At 42.4% G+C, this 15,860-nt stretch overlaps 1 protein-coding gene across 1 annotated transcript; it reads right to left on the minus strand.

Annotated features, from left to right (window-relative positions):
* Nucleotides 1-14,680, minus strand: SELENOO (selenoprotein O). Its single transcript, XM_058804791.1, has 9 exons — nucleotides 14,172-14,680; nucleotides 12,676-12,879; nucleotides 11,518-11,698; nucleotides 8,359-8,489; nucleotides 7,715-7,995; nucleotides 7,218-7,368; nucleotides 5,285-5,470; nucleotides 4,086-4,242; nucleotides 1-3,419 (listed from the first exon to the last, which is right to left on the minus strand). Exons 1-9 carry the CDS (start codon nucleotides 14,678-14,680, stop codon nucleotides 3,228-3,230), a joined length of 1,992 nt encoding a protein of 663 aa, XP_058660774.1. The 3' UTR covers nucleotides 1-3,227.
* Nucleotides 14,681-15,860: the final 1,180 nt, after the last annotated feature.

Below are 15,860 nucleotides of genomic sequence, written 5' to 3' on the forward strand. Positions count from 1 at the left end.
ATTTGGAAAAAAAAAACCAACAAACCCAACCCAGAAACAAACAAACAAAAACCCCAAACCCACACAACATTCCAAAATAAGAGCTGACATTAAAACGTTCTGCAACTGTAGATTTACAAGCTCATGAAGCAGAGTTATGGTGAGATCTTACCCCAAGTCATGAAAGGAGTCCCACTATCACATGAGACTGTCCAGAGACTCATCTCCAACAGGTTCTCATTTCAGCTTTGTAATCTGGGTGCCACTTGATTTTATGTGAGGGTACTTCAGGATATATGGTATAGCCACATACATGGCTTAGCATATGGTATAGGCTAAGTCTGTGGAAATACTTGATCAGAAAGCTTTTGATAGGAAGAGTCACCACTTCATTTTGAGCACAACTCCATGGTTTTTATATAAACAGAATATTTGGCCAGTAATAAATACTATTTTCAGAACCTATTGCAAATACAAGCAGTAGAAATCAAGAAGCAAATTATGATTTAAGTATTTAGATTCCCAAATGCTGTAAGCTGCACTCCCTTCTCTCTGAGGAACTGAGCTAAGTGATAACATTCTAGTGATAATAATTGTGCTGCTGCTTAACCTCCTGCTTCTACACTGCTCCAGAAACAAGAACAGAAGGAACTCACTATCATCAGGGATCAAACTATGACCCACCTGCAGAAATGAGAGTGCTGGAAGAGCACAAGCATTCCACTTGGCTCTGGACCATCATGCTTCTTCAAACACAAAGCCCTGATGTTACTCATGCCCTGGGGAACCAAGCAGTTGGATGTCAGTGCAGCTGAACATGTGAAAACCTGAGTTTCTACTGCTGGTGAACATCTGTCAGACATACAACTTTACTGAGTGGCACACCAAGGGGCTGCATTAATCATTCCAACCCCGGAAATTGATTGCAAAACCTCTTGCACTTGATTGACATGTGAGCAAAGAGTATTTAGCAGCAAATAGCACTGTGTTTGCAGTTCTCACTGTACAATTCATTTTCCCTTTTAAAGATAAGATAATTGCTTGTAAATTATTTCAAAGTATCTCCTCCTGTGATTTTGGCAATATAGGTGCACAATAATTTGGTAGTTAATCCAAATTCTTGCATGTCCAAACACACAGTTATAATATTCTCCTTCTCTGTACCACTATTAATAGAGATCTACTCAACCCCCCCAAATTATTATTAGAATGCTGTTAAACAGACTTGATACTTTAGGCATGGTTAAGAATCATTACTTTTTACACCATTTTGGTCAGGAAAAAGCTTGGACAGAGCTCCTCTAAAACTCTGTTCCCCTCTGTGTCCCAAAAGAAAAGATATAAACTGAGAAACAGAATCAGCACAGTCATGTTGATCAGTTTGGAGCAGCTTCTCCCCCCTCTGTTACTCCCTTGTGGAGCAGGCACATTGTAAGAGAGCACAGGTTCTGCAAGGGGATGTCTCAAGTGTATTGCAAATTGCCAGCACACTTTCCCTCCCTGATGCAATCCTGTTTACCCAGCACTGACTTTCTCTTAAAGTTTCTATTAAATGGTTTGGTTTCAGTAACCCAAATTTAAAGGAAGGATAATCCTCAATGAAAACTTCGAATTCCCACAAAAATGGATTATTCCCAGCAGGCCTCTTTCAACTACACCATTCTTCCATGGGCTAGGTAATACACCTAGTCTGTCCTTTCTTTAAGGACTCCAAAATCCCAGAGAAAGTGCTGTGCTTGTCAGAGATCACAGTTCATCACAAATCAGTTCCTCCAGCTCCAAGACAGAGAAAATGTTTACATTCAAAGCATGCCCTATGTCCTGTGACAGTGAGGAGGATAGTCCAACTGACTATTAGTACAGTTGGAAAAGCAACAGTCCAGCTGTTCTCCATGTCTGCTGACAGCTCATACTGAGGAAGACTTAAAAAAACCACAATTCAACCCAAACTGGTAACAAGTTTGTATGGGGGTAGCAGAAGAATTTCTTTAAAGACACATAAATCACAAGTGTGAGACAGTGGTCTCTTTGGAAAGAGAAGCCTTTGCATTAAACCAAACCTTTCAGGTGTCTGAACTTGTAACAAACAGAAACTCAGAAAGCTCAGTAACAACTAACTACAGAACAACTGTGATGATGTGACAATAATGGCAACCAACCTTCCCCTGGAACCTCAAGTGAAGCATTTTAAGTAACTTGTGAGCAAGTCAGCTCCTCCTCTCGTCCCACATCCTCCAGCATCTTTTACCCCAGCTCAAACAGCACGTTCCTAAATGACAAACTTCCAGCTTGAAGACTTTCAAGAACCATGGAAACCAACTAAACAGTGCAAGAGTAGAGAAGGATTGGAAGAACCCCACTGACCAGTGTCATGAGCAGGTACCTCACCTGCCACACTTCTCAAACAGGCAGACTCTGTTAGAAGCACAGAAATAAATACACAACACACCTGGATTTGAGTGCTGGGGTAGTTCAAGGCTCAAGCTAATTTGGCTTATGGATCCTGCCCAAGGCAATTGGGTTACAAACTGCACTCCTGAGTTTACTAGATATTTATGGGTGTTGTGTGCAGACATACTGAACCTGAATAAATTTCATCACCAAGTTTTCAAGTGCAGATGTATATAATCTCCCTTAATTCTGCTCTTAAAAAAATTCAATTGCTCCCCCCAAATTCTAGCCTGCACACATTCTCAGAAAATAGATAATGATTAAATACCAATCTGAAGGTTCAGAAGAAATGAACTACTTAATTAAATGAAACACAGCTTCAAAACAAGCAACAATGAATCTGTTCCTCCATTAAAGAAGACTAAAAGTTTCTGCATAGAGAAAGCAGTAAATAAATACCACAAGTACTATTATTTAAGACATCAGACAAAAACAGATCAGATTCCTGACTTGCTATTTTTGTCTTCACATAACAACAATTCCATTTGGATGATTGAAGTTCAGCCTACATCAAGATAAAATACTGCTTTTGACTTGCACTGTAGTGAGGATAAAGGAAAGACTTTGGGCCTTTAAACATTTATATTACTGATGTGTATGGACTGTTGATTGTCACTGGTCTGTTCCAAGATCCACAACTGCTTCAAATTAAGCACAGCTGAAGACTGCTGCAGATGCATCCAAATGTAGTGTTGTTTCAATAACTTAATAGCACTTTGATGTTTGCCTTGCTGAATTCTTCACTGCTGAAGGAGGATCAGAGTCTTCAGTTCACAGCAAAAAACAAAGCAAGGCAGTTATGAAGATCATGTAACGCAGAGCTCCGAAGCCCAGAGCGGAGGTTTGCTGCAATAGGATTGTTTGCTTCTGCTCTCCTGAGAACAAGCAGCTGCAGCAGCTGCTCCCTCCTCTTCTGCATCCTCCTTCACCTCCTGGAACCCTTCTGCTTCTTGGAATGGATGTTCTAAAAGTTTCAGTACATTTCTTACCTAGAGAGAAAACATAGCATGGTTGTTAAGAATTTAGGAAGTGAAGACAAAATGATATGGAGAAGAACCTCATGCCAAATAATGAGCAAGTGTATTGTACCTAATACATGAACTCCAGACAAGCCAAATGTTAAACAGATGAACAATATATATAAGATGCAAACTGTAAAACTGAACCTGGCTGAGTTTGTATGTGTATGGAACTCAGGCTCAAATAACTTGAAATGCAAATATTAAATACAAATTCTTATATAATTTCTCAAAATAAATAATTTTCCCATATTCTCCATGTAATGTTCCAGATGCTGAGGGTGAAAGTTGTAAATTTTAAAAGATAACATTTTCCAGAAAGGAACAAGTGAAAATTAATTCCTAACTTCCTTCCAAGCCACTCTCAGGACAGTAAAAGCAGTGTACATGCTTTGTCCTGAGGTCAGCCTACACGAGCTGGTGAAGTTCAGATTCAGAGTTTTGACTCCATTATTTGTACTGCAGACCTTAAAATTACAGTGACAATAAAAACAATAGAGATCTCCTGAGCAGTGAATTCCCAATGCCCTTACTGCCCAAGATTCCAGACTAAATTTTGCCTGGTATAATGTCAGTCATTGACAGCACCACTACACATCCACACAAACCTAGAGAGAGAGAGCAGTAATAGCATACCTCTGAGAAATCCCCATTTTCAGCTGCTTCTATGGCATTCTGGGCAATGTAATTCCTCAAGATATATTTTGGATTGTTTGAATTCATGACCTTGACATGCTCAGTGTTCCAGGCATCAGCATTACCAACACTTTCTATTTCCTTCTGCAAACGGACTCTGAAATTAAGCAGGTGACAACGACTGGTTTTTACCAAGAACCACATGTAGAAGTGGACACGTTTTCTTGTTTTGAGATACTTAACTTGCAGTTCTTAAAAAATACTACATCATCTATAATCCTCTCAGTTTATAAAATGCAGCATGACAAGAGAAGAGAAAACACACTTAGTTTAAAAGCAGTACTAGGGACAGTCAGCAGGTCCTGACACAGCTCAAGGAAGTGGCACAGCACAGCTTTTCTGTTCTCTAAAGTCAGATGAAGACACAGGATATGGTCTGTTCTGCATTGCTCTGCAATGACTGACACAGTCAGGTCTTTTCTTTCAAGTATTTCTATATTGTTTATTGGTTAAAGTGTTTGCTGTTCTGGTAAAAGCACAAGGATGCAATACAGCAGAGGCAGTTTGAGGTACTTTCTATCAGTTAAAGAACTTTCTCAGCCCTGCTGGAGAACAAGATCACAGACAGCCAGGAAAGGAAAGATCTGCCCTAATCCACATACAGAGTACAAAAAGTTAAAGCTGTATTCAGGGGTTTTCTTAAAAAAAAAAAAATCTCCTGCTAACACTTTTTAGGCTTTAGACAAGTCTGGATATTTGTTTTCCTGGCCATGATTTCTGTTTTTACTCTTTGATTAAGAATACTTGCTTTCTATATTAACACAAATTTCAAAGGATAGAATGCTTAGAGGTCAATCAGTTGTAGTTACTGAGCACTTAAAAGTTCACAACTGGAATTAGTCTATGTCAGAATCAATATCAACACTGGTGAAGCACTTTTCATACTAGAGTTGATGCCTGGTGATTTCTACATCCTCACACTACTTCAAAATTTAGTAAACAAAGTAAAAAGATGACCTTGAACTTTCACAGCAACAAGGACACTGATCATGGCAGTAGATAATATTCTCCAGTTGCATGCCCTCCTCACCTTCCTAATCTGTATTGGAGACTTAGTGTCTTTTGTGAGACATGCACATTGTTCTCAAAATGCAGAAATACAATATCAATAGTGAGATATCAATACTGAGAAACTTTACCTGTATTTCTCCAGCCATTCCTTCCAGTGTCTTTTATTTCTGCTAAGTAAATCATCTGCTGTTAACTGCTGCAGTTTGGAGAACTGTTCAATGCGTTCCAGCTCTTTATTTATATTAGCTTTTGTTCCAATTAATGCTAACAGCTGAGGGTTAGACTGAGCCAACATCAGCATCATTGACAGCTGTCTGGGAACAAAAAGAACAAACAAAGTTAGATACTAAAGTTGAGCTGCTCATCAAGAACCATCTCCTTGCAATCAAAGTAGAAACAAAAACATTCACAACTGGGATTTCACTAGAGAGGTTAAGTAACAGAAATTCATAATTAGCAAAACAACTTTTATTATAAATGATCCTAATTTCACTGTTTCTTCTCCCTTCTTCAGTGTGTTTAATTCATATTCCTGTGGTATATAAAGTGCAGACAGTAGATTTTCAAATTACTGGTTTAGTTGCACAATTCTTATCAAAATACCCTTTGAACTTCAAAAGGAATTTGCTTAAAAATTTTGATCTTATTTAGATTTTACGATAATACAGAATTCACAGGTTTTGTTGTTTGGAGGTTTTTTTTATTTCTTTAAAACCTATTTTTGCCAGTACTAATAAAAACCTAAATGATATGGGGAAAAATACTTCATTTAAGTCCCATGAGACCAACACTGTGTTTGACTTTTTTAGTTAGCCAGTCTAAATCACAGATGAGAACTGCTTTCTGGTAATAAATTCCACACAATATCCAGACTACTCTGCTGCAGGTTTGACTAGGATTGCATCTTTTAATATTTCACTGTGTTAGCTGGTGCTGTACAATAGCTCCACCTTAGTTTGCAATACTATGCTAGCTTTCATTTTTCCTGAATTAATAACTGCAGCATAGCATAAAGTAAAATAAAAACCCAAAGAGTTGCAGCATATCAAAATACAAAGTGTTTTTATTTCCTCTGTGAATCCAGTTTTAAGCAAAGGACAAAAGAAACATTTCTCCTGGCTTCAAAATAGACAACTCATTATATCAAGTTATATTGTCCTACTTTCAGTCAGCAGAGATAAGCCAGGTGCTTTGATTTCTGAGTTTATATAAAGTACTATTGAGACCTGATGTACACATCTGATATGCCTAGATCTGTGATATCAAAGGGCTGGGATTAAAAAAGAAATCAGTCATGCACTCACACTAACACAGTACTATTCCCCTCCAAAATGTCACATCCCTATCATGATGACCTATAGCTACTTTTCATGTTTCTCTAGTCCTGAATGCAGTGTTTAAAAAATACTGTCCCATCTCTACCACAAAAGCTATCTCTGTATTGTGCTATCAACACACAGCAAAAGCTGAAAAATTTGGTGGGTTCATCCTTCATGGAGCACTTACTTAAAGAAGGCAGGGGGAAGGGAGAGAAGTATACCCAAAATATCTTTAATTTTTTTCCCCGTCTGCAAAAAGTGAAAATTTGCTCCAGTCACTGCAGTAGTTGAACATGAGTTATTATTTTTCCAGGCTCAGAGTAGCTGGGCTGCAGAACAAACAGGACATGGACTACACTACCTAAAGGTTATCCTGAGGCCAGAACTTCAGCACTTGAAAGTGACTTTTTGCTGAGAGTACACTAGCAGGACACAGCAGCATTGTAGCTCAAACCCATTTCTTCTGTAAAATACTCCCATATCACTTCATTATTTGGCACTCTCATTGCCTCAAGTCAGCAGAAACAGGGAAGGAAATGAAAAAAAAAAAGACCAAGCAGAAGCTCAGACAACTTTAACTCAAGAGCCAACTGCTGAAAGTCACTGTGTGTATCATGGTGCATCTTCTTAACAGTGACATTTCCAATCTCAAAATCAGTGAGATATTATATACCATGCAGAGTTCATTATGGTTATAATGAAACTAAAAGCAAAAACCAAAAGCATTTAAGCAGAGTAATACCTTGGATCCATCTGTGGTTTAAAAACAACTTTCAACTCTTCCACAGAAGCACACTGACTTGTAAGCTCTTCTAAGAAATCTTCAAATTTTGAAGGATCAATGTCTACTGAGAATGAACTCAGCAAGTAAAAAATATTTGTGAAGTCTCCAGCTGAAAAAATTAACTTTATTAGTAATGCAACTAATAAATCAGCAGGAAAGCAGTTTCCATACCTCCTTCTGCCTCCTCCCCCAGCAGTACAGGTCACCATTCTAAAGAGGCAAATAAACTGTTCTCTCAGTGAGGGTGCAAATGTGAGACAGGGGCCCCGCATTAGGCAACAACTACTCCACAGCTCACAATAAGGTAATTATTTTCAGCTTTTTGTTCTTCTCCCAGATAACAATGTAGCTGCACAAGGCTATTTTCTTTTAAGGTCAAGATATAAATTGTGTTTTGATTTGATAATAGATTCTGACAGGCTATTAAATAAGCACCTTCTGTGCTGTTCACCAACCTGTGAGATGCATGGTTTCAAGCAGTTCAGACACCAGCTTACTGTCTTCTTCTAATTCCAGTTGGATTAGGCCTAGTTTTTTTCTCATCTTCTGCAAATAGTGTTTCTCAAATTCTGCATCATATTCCTCTTCCAGGATGAGTTGGCTTATTTCCAAGGGCAGCTCTGGAACTAAAGCTTCAGCAAGTTTCCCCAGGTTCCACTTGCAAATCTCTGGCTGTTTGTTGTAGGCATAGCGCCCTGTGTTATCAGAACCATTGCACACGTGCTCAGGGTCATACCTACAGGAGAAGAAATTGTCAGCATTCTTCTGCTCACCTGGACACCAATACTGGGAGAAGTAGTACTTTTATTATTTTAGTCTGCTCTAGGTATTAAAAAATTGGAAGGAAACAACCCTTGATTCTTTTCCCAAAGCCACAGGCTACAAGAACAGTCTAACAGCTGAGATGCTGTGAACACAGTTGCAACTACATTGACAAGAAGAATTACAGGAGAACTAGAACTACCTCGATCTCCTTTGCCGTGAAGATAATTCAAGAATCTACTTTAGAATTAAAATATTAAAGCAACCATGAACACAAGGATTGTCCTGCAAAGTAAGAACAACATACCCACATTCCCACCAGTGATGCCCCACTGACCTGTCCATAAAGCCAAAAGGGCCATAGTCAATGGTGAGTCCAACAATGCTCATGTTATCTGTGTTCAGCACGCCATGGCAAAACCCCACACACTGCCACTCCGCAACCAGCCTCGCCGTGCGCCTGGTGACCTGAAAGAAAGGGCCTGGTGTTCATTTGGCACCACAACAACCTATTTCCAACACATCCATGTATTTCCTAGCCTGAACTGATGTTTCTACAGCTCCAGTGGAAGCAGATTCTGGCACTATGCACACAAACATCTTAAGCACAGTTTGCCCCTCTCCTCCTGTTTCCATGCCTCCCATTTCCATGTGCATCCACTTCTCTCCTTCCATGCTTGACTGGCCAGTCAACTGAACAGCTTTCAAATGCTCTGGGGACAGGACACTGAAATAAACTGTTTGACATCAGACCTGCATACTAGTGTAGTCATTATACTAATATATTATTTTGCCTAATATTAATTTTAAAGAGTAACTACAGGCAGGAAATCACATCAGCAAGCGTTGTATTTTGGTTTACCTCATATGTAGGGGTGATTTACAGGGAGGCTAAAGTGCTGACACAAAAAACCTATTCAGTGCAAAGAGGTTTTAGCACTGATAAACATTTATCTCCATGTTGTGAGAGTGGAAATAAGACTACAAGATTAAATGAAAGTATTGCAAGAATGATGGTTTTATTTAAATACAATTCTTCACCAAATGCATGTTTCATTAGTAATTTTCCACTGCTGAACTGAGAACTATTTGTATGGAATAAAATCACTGCATGTGCCCCATCCTTCAAATAAATAGTGTAATATTTTAAAGCAGTTCTAATTATTTAAATACATTAACCCACCTGGCAACTACAATACTAAAAATCTACAAGTCAGAAGCTAACATGGTTTTTAAATAAAACTAGTTGCAAATACTTTATTAAATTGCTGTAAGTAAAAATTTTGTATAGCCATTCACTAAAAGTTAAATCAAATTATTTTCATAGGTAAAATAATTTTTCTTCCCAAACAGCTAACAATGCACAGAAATTCAAAACAACTATTTGCTCCATGCTGCAGTGTAAGTGTATTCCATTAAGGTTCAAAAAACAATCTACTAATTGTTCAATTAGATGTTTCTATGCCTTTGTGTTCAAATACAGAATTTTTCTACCTTTTTTTAAAAAAATACATAAGTCAAGTAAAGGAGAAAAATTAGACAAATCTTGCCCTGACAGGCAGTGAAAACCACAAATGATGCATGAAACACAACCTCTTGGTCTACCTTGAGATCCCACACTTGTATTTTTTCCAATATTCTCATGGTAGGTACTTTACACATCTTTCCCGAATGCTGATTCATGGGGCATCTGGAAGCCAGCAGCCAGCTGCATGTGTCCAAAACTGATTACCTAGGCCATGACCCAGTAAGAGAGGCACACCCTGCACAACGGCTCTGTGCCAGGAAAATGTAAAATTTAAAAATAAAAAATCCTGGCCACCAGGGTTGGGCTGAAAGCACTCCAGTGGTAAGGCAGTCTTTGTATGGATGCACTGCACACCACCAGGGCTCTGGTGAAAAGAAATCCCCCTGATGAGAGTGCCCAAAAGCAACTAAAGCTTGGGTGACACTCAAAGATGAGTATATTGATAATGAAGAGACAGCTCTGCATCCTCTTTAACCTTTATTATTTTTGATCAACATTTTTCTACAGCTAGACAAACCAGAAGGCAAGTATGGTGTGTGTATAGATGAGACTGTCAGCTGAAGGACATGCTCATTTAAATTTAGGAAACAGCTACAAATTATTTGAGAAGTACAGATAATGATGTCTGCTTTCTAGGCAGTGCTGTAAAATGCAATCACATGCAATGCAATGTACTTTTTTCTCCATTTCCTCCACAGTGCAGAAGGAATGACAAAACAAGATAGAGCTGAAGTGACAGCAGTTCCCTGTAAATAGATGTGTTTGTTCAATTAAAAAAGGACTGGGGTGATTTTCAGGTGGAGGAAAGTCTGGAAAGTCTCCACTAAGGATGAGAGAGAAAACATGAGGAGGCAATGATAGCACAGACATGGAGTGGGGATAGGCAGTGGCACGAGGAGCACAACAAACAAAAAATGGATCTGTGGAAACAAGCAAAGGATGCTAGGAATACAGGTGGGGGGAAGGAGAAGGAAACCAGTAGTAACTGGGCCAGGAAAAGCAGCCAAAAGCAGGAAGAGGCAGGACTGAGCACACACACACACACATCACAATGATCCCAAGTCCCATGACTTCTGTTCCATCCGGAAGCAAACATGCCACCACTACAGAGCTGGACACAACAGAGTGAGTGACAAGCCACAGCTCTCCTCATCAAACCAAATTGTTCACACACAAAGGACTTGTCCAGAAGAGTTAAATTCTTTGGAACATAGTGGTGAACCAAGCCACAGCTGGCTTTGCAGAATTAATGCAATATGCACAGGTTGTGGTAAAGAAAAAAAAAAAAAGGGCAAGAAACCAAACTCTGGAATGTCAGCTGTCAAGTCTGGGTTTTGACCTCTTATCAGTCTGGTATGAAAGTGCATCATGCTGCAGCCATTCCCTCAGTCCATACCAGATCATTTCAGGTTTCAAAGCACCACAACAGCTTTCAGATAGATTAGTCAAGTATTAGACACTGATATTTTTTAATTACTCTTTTTGCTGGCCAGTTATAAAAGTGCTCAACTGCCTTTTAACATTTCAGTTCTAAAGTCTGAAGTTAAACTGATTTGCAGACAACATTCCTGTTCATAATCTGGAAAATGAGACTCAGCATCTCAGTATTTTACAAAATGATGCCCTGCAAGTAATGTCTCAGCACCATCAAGTCATCATCTGACAGTCAGAGCCAGAACTCCTTCTCCCAGTCTAAGACAGTCCCAGAAAATGGAGACAAGCCTTCAGAAGCTCCCCCAACGCAGGGAAATCGTGATTTACCATTAGGAAGGTTGCACTGTTTCCACTGGTTAGATCAATATCAACACTGTTTTCATCAATAAGGTCTACTAAGAGTGCTTTCTTCAAAGAAGAGTCCAGACATTTGAGTGATACAAAGTTCTAGCTGACTCCAGTCATCTGTGCCTGCAGATGGACTTCCTCAAGACGACTGGTATGGATTTATGAAGAGAATCTGATCTTCCTTACCTCTTTGAAGAAAGCAGCATTCCTCTGAACAGTGTTGTCTGAATGAGCCTCCTGGATTTCTGGGTAGAAAGTGCTGATCACATAATCGAGCATCTGTATTCGAATGTCATTTCGGTTCACGCTGGGGCCCTTCCGTCCTGTGTACTCATCAGGGGGCTTAAAAATTTCAAAAGAGCCAAACCTGTTTCAAAATGAAAACATGTTTGAGAATTATCTGATACTATTAACATAATTTGATATTGCATGTAATAAAAACATTTACTGCTATTGCAGTAACAGCACATCATCTCCTAACATCAATTCTTAGGTGACTGAGAGAAAAGACCTGCAAGATTCCTGCACTGAACGTGGTGGGGCTCAGTGACTTGGGGAAAGGAAGCTCCTACATCCACATGGACCTAAACTGACCAACTCTGCCAGTACTCAACAGCAGCTCATTAAAGTTCCTTACAACTACTCCTACTGAAAAATTTTTATCCTGCAGGTATGTAGAAGTTGTACTTATTTTAAATACTAGACTGTACATCAAGCATACCAAATATATTTTCCAGCTATGTAAACACACAGGAATGCACACAAATATACACATACATATGAAAGCACATATTCCTCATACCTCACCTTCCTCTAATTTTCTGTAACCTTAGAGGAAGCAATGCAACTTCCTGAAATGCCTAATAGCTTCTGCTGGAGCAGGAACCTCATACACTTCTCAGGCAGGGAAAGTACCCCCAAACTTTCACAGAACTCAGTAGAATTTTCACAGAACTTTACAGAACTTCACTTTCACAGAACTTTACATTAGAACTGGAATTAAGGATGGAGGTATAATACACCACTACTACTACTATTAAAAAGAAAAAATCATGTATTCTGTACAGGAATAAACACGAAAAATCTCTTCTCCTAAGTCTACAGAACTTAATTCTTCTTTCTACCAGGCCAGCATTCCTAGTATTTATCTGTCTCTGTGCAAAGACAGCAGCCCATCCCATCTGCTGAGCAAGAAAAGCAGTTTCCTACAGCCCAGCAAAAGAAGTTCCAAGCCTCCAGAACAAGAAACACAAACGGTGCTGTTAGAGAAATACACTTTAGAAGACTGCTTAGTTTTAAAGGAAAAAAAACAAAACAAAACTGATCAACAGAATAGGCTCCTACCTTATAAATGTGGAGGCTATTCTCAGAACGACTGTACACCTTTCATGTTTTGGGTTCCCATCATAAAAGACGTCCCGAAGGACTCTGGAGTCGGAGGTGACGCAGGTGCCGGCGCGGGTGGTCGGGATCCCCAGGTGGAACATGGCCTCGCTGCACAGGAACTCGCGGATGCTGGAGCGCAGCACCTTCCGCCCATCCGCCTGCCTGCACCAGGGACACACGGACAGGATGAGCCTCTAAGGCACCAACTCCTGTCTCCTCTGCAGCAGCAGAGAAATAAAAGCCTAGCAGAAACACACTCTGTCCATGGCCCCAGAAGAAAGCAGTGGCAGATGTGAGAAGCTGGACCTTCAAACTTCTGTTAAAGTTCAATTAGATGGACACAACAACTTGCAATGAAGAGCACACATAACAGAATAAACCTTCCAGGCACACATATCCCTTCTAATCATTAACTATGTTTGTTTTATTGATGCAATACTATTTAATTTTTTTTAATTTGGACAGGTATAGCTATTTAATTGTATATCAACTCAGCGGTTTCCTCTTCATTAAATGAAATATAATGAAAAATATTACTTTGAATCTTTCTGGATAAGCAATCTAGAAATGTGGTCCTAAATATGAGCACGCACAACAGCTACACTAAAAAAAAATAAAGAGACAGACAACAAACTAGCTTATTTAATGGATACTAAGCAAATGGAACAGACACAGGTGGTTCTCAGCCCATACTCCCAGCACTTCCAAAGCCACAGGCAAGCAGGAGAGCTGCCCAGGGCAGACCTACAAAGCTACCGCCATATCTGGGACTTTCACTGAGATTTCCTTAACCCTCACAGACCTGAAGAAGGCCTTCAGAGGACCACATACATGAAACTAAAGTGTTACCAAGATTGTAGGGCTGGAACAGACAACACAGGAAATGCAAGTGGGAAAAATCACCTGAAATATTTAAAGTGTTTAAAGGCTAATGTGACTAATGCAGATACCCATCCCTTGCAGGGATTTGGCCAGTACGCCTGGCCAAATCTGGGGACTTTTCCACTATTGCTTCCACAGCTGGGAAGAGTGGAAAGAAGGACCAGCAGGACCAAAACGCCCAAATTCAAATACCATCTGTGTGGGCAGCAATTACACACTGCCCTCCCCACTGTCATCATGGCCTGCATCCTCCCAAAGGGAGAAACCGCAGGGATTACCAGGGTTATCCTTGGAGGATAACCAGGGACAGAAGTAATGTGCCACCTGAACGATGCAGTGAGATGCAGTTACACACTTGTTTCCCAGTGGAAAACTTTGCCACCTCCTGATCTGGCATTTAAGCACTACACTCGCTGCTGCCAAAGGTAAACAAAAAACAAATAACCACGAGGGCTTAAGAGACGACCTTTGCCTCAGGGAATGACCCTCAGCACGGCTCCAGCCCCTCGCTAATGCGATCTGCGGGCCGCCGAGTCCCTCCCCGTGCTCCCCGCACACCGCCCGGGCCTTACCGGGAAAAGGGGGTGATGCCGGCGCCCTTGAGCTGGATCTCCCAGCGCTCGCCCCGCGGGCCCAGCACCTCGCCCAGGTACATGGCGGCGCCGTCGCCCAGCTGCCCCGCGAAGCTGCCGAACTGGTGCCCGCAGTAGCAGTGAGCCGCGGGCTCCGCGCCCGCCGGCACCCGGTTCCCGCTGAAGAACAGCGCGGCCTCGGCCTCGGCCTCCTCCGGGTCGGCCGCGGGCGCCTCCAGCCCCAGCAGCGCCAGCGCCGGCAACGACATGGCCACGAGCCGCGGGTTCTGCAGCGGGCTGGGCCGCACCCGAGCGAAGCAGGCGCCGGGCACGGCCCGCGGGCCGCTCTCCTCCGAGGCGTCCACGGGCAGCGAGCGCAGAGCCAGGTTATCGAAGCGCAGCGCGCCCAGCCAGCCCCCGCCGCCCTCGGGCCGCTGCATGGCCGGGCCCGACGCCTCCCGCAGCAGCCGCGGGCCGAAACGGCGGGCGCTGCGCAGCACCGAGGCCATGCGGCCAGGCCGGGGGCGGTGCTGCGGCCAGTCCCGCCCATGGGGACAGCCCGGCCGTGGGCACAGCCCGCCCATGGGCACAAGCAGCGCGGCCGTGGGGCCAGCCCGCTCATGAGACAGCCCGCCCATGGGGACAGCCCGGCCGTGGGCACAGCCCGCCCATGGAGACAGCCCGGCCGTGGGACAGCCCGCCCATGGGCACAGACAGCCCAGCCGTGGGCACAGCCCGGCTGTGGGCACAGCCGGCCCGTGGGACAGCCCGCCCGTGGGGACAGCCCGGCCGTGGGACAGCCCGGCCGTGGGCACGGACAGCCCGCTCGGAGAGCCGAGAGCGCGGCCGGGCCCGGCGGGTAAAATTGCTCCCCGGGCGGAGCAGCGCAGCCAGCCGGTCGTGGGGATGCTGGACCCACAAGAAGAAAAAAGATAAACGAATGTATGCCACAAGTCAGAACTTATTCAGAATACGCCTGTTTTGTGTTATTTCAATTAATAGCAGCCACCACAGTGGTGGGTCAAGACCAAACCCCCCAAGGCTCGCACATTTACTTTCTCTGAAGGGTCTAGTGGACGCCTCCACTCAAAGCCGGACACAGCAGGTAAACCATCTGCAGACAGTAGATGGCACTAAATTATTACTATTAGTTGTACTTTCCAACTGAACTCAATCATGAGTCTCAGCTCTAAAGAACTGGGGTGTAACCATAGCAGAGAGGCAACATGGTGATGGCAGCAGGGAGAGGGAGAGGAGCTGCCCAGTGGCAGGTGATGCACACCCAAAACCCTGTTGCATTTGTACAGACCTGAGCAGCCTTGCCAGGCTTGCCCACACAGCTCTCCTGCAGGCCCTGGAGAAAGCAGATGTGCAGCTTAGCTGCTGCAGAGACACATCACAGTAATAACCAGCCTGCTCTAATCAAATATCACTTTTCATTACTTTGTCCAGTTTGTAAATCATCTCTGTAGCCAGAATCAGGGACTGATCTTACCACTGAAATAATGTCACCTAGCTGGGATAATTTTTTTCCACTTTCCCTCACACATTAGTTATGATACACAAGTATCTTGGATTAAGGCAAGAGCGAAAGGAGCTGTGTGCATCTTTCCCCCTGCCCCTATCATCACTAGAGCTTTTCCTGCACAAACCAACAGATAAAACATCCAACAAGCAAAAGTGTTTGCT

This window comes from Ammospiza caudacuta, chromosome 5 (genome assembly GCF_027887145.1).
Source record: "Ammospiza caudacuta isolate bAmmCau1 chromosome 5, bAmmCau1.pri, whole genome shotgun sequence".
NCBI lineage: Eukaryota > Metazoa > Chordata > Aves > Passeriformes > Passerellidae > Ammospiza > Ammospiza caudacuta.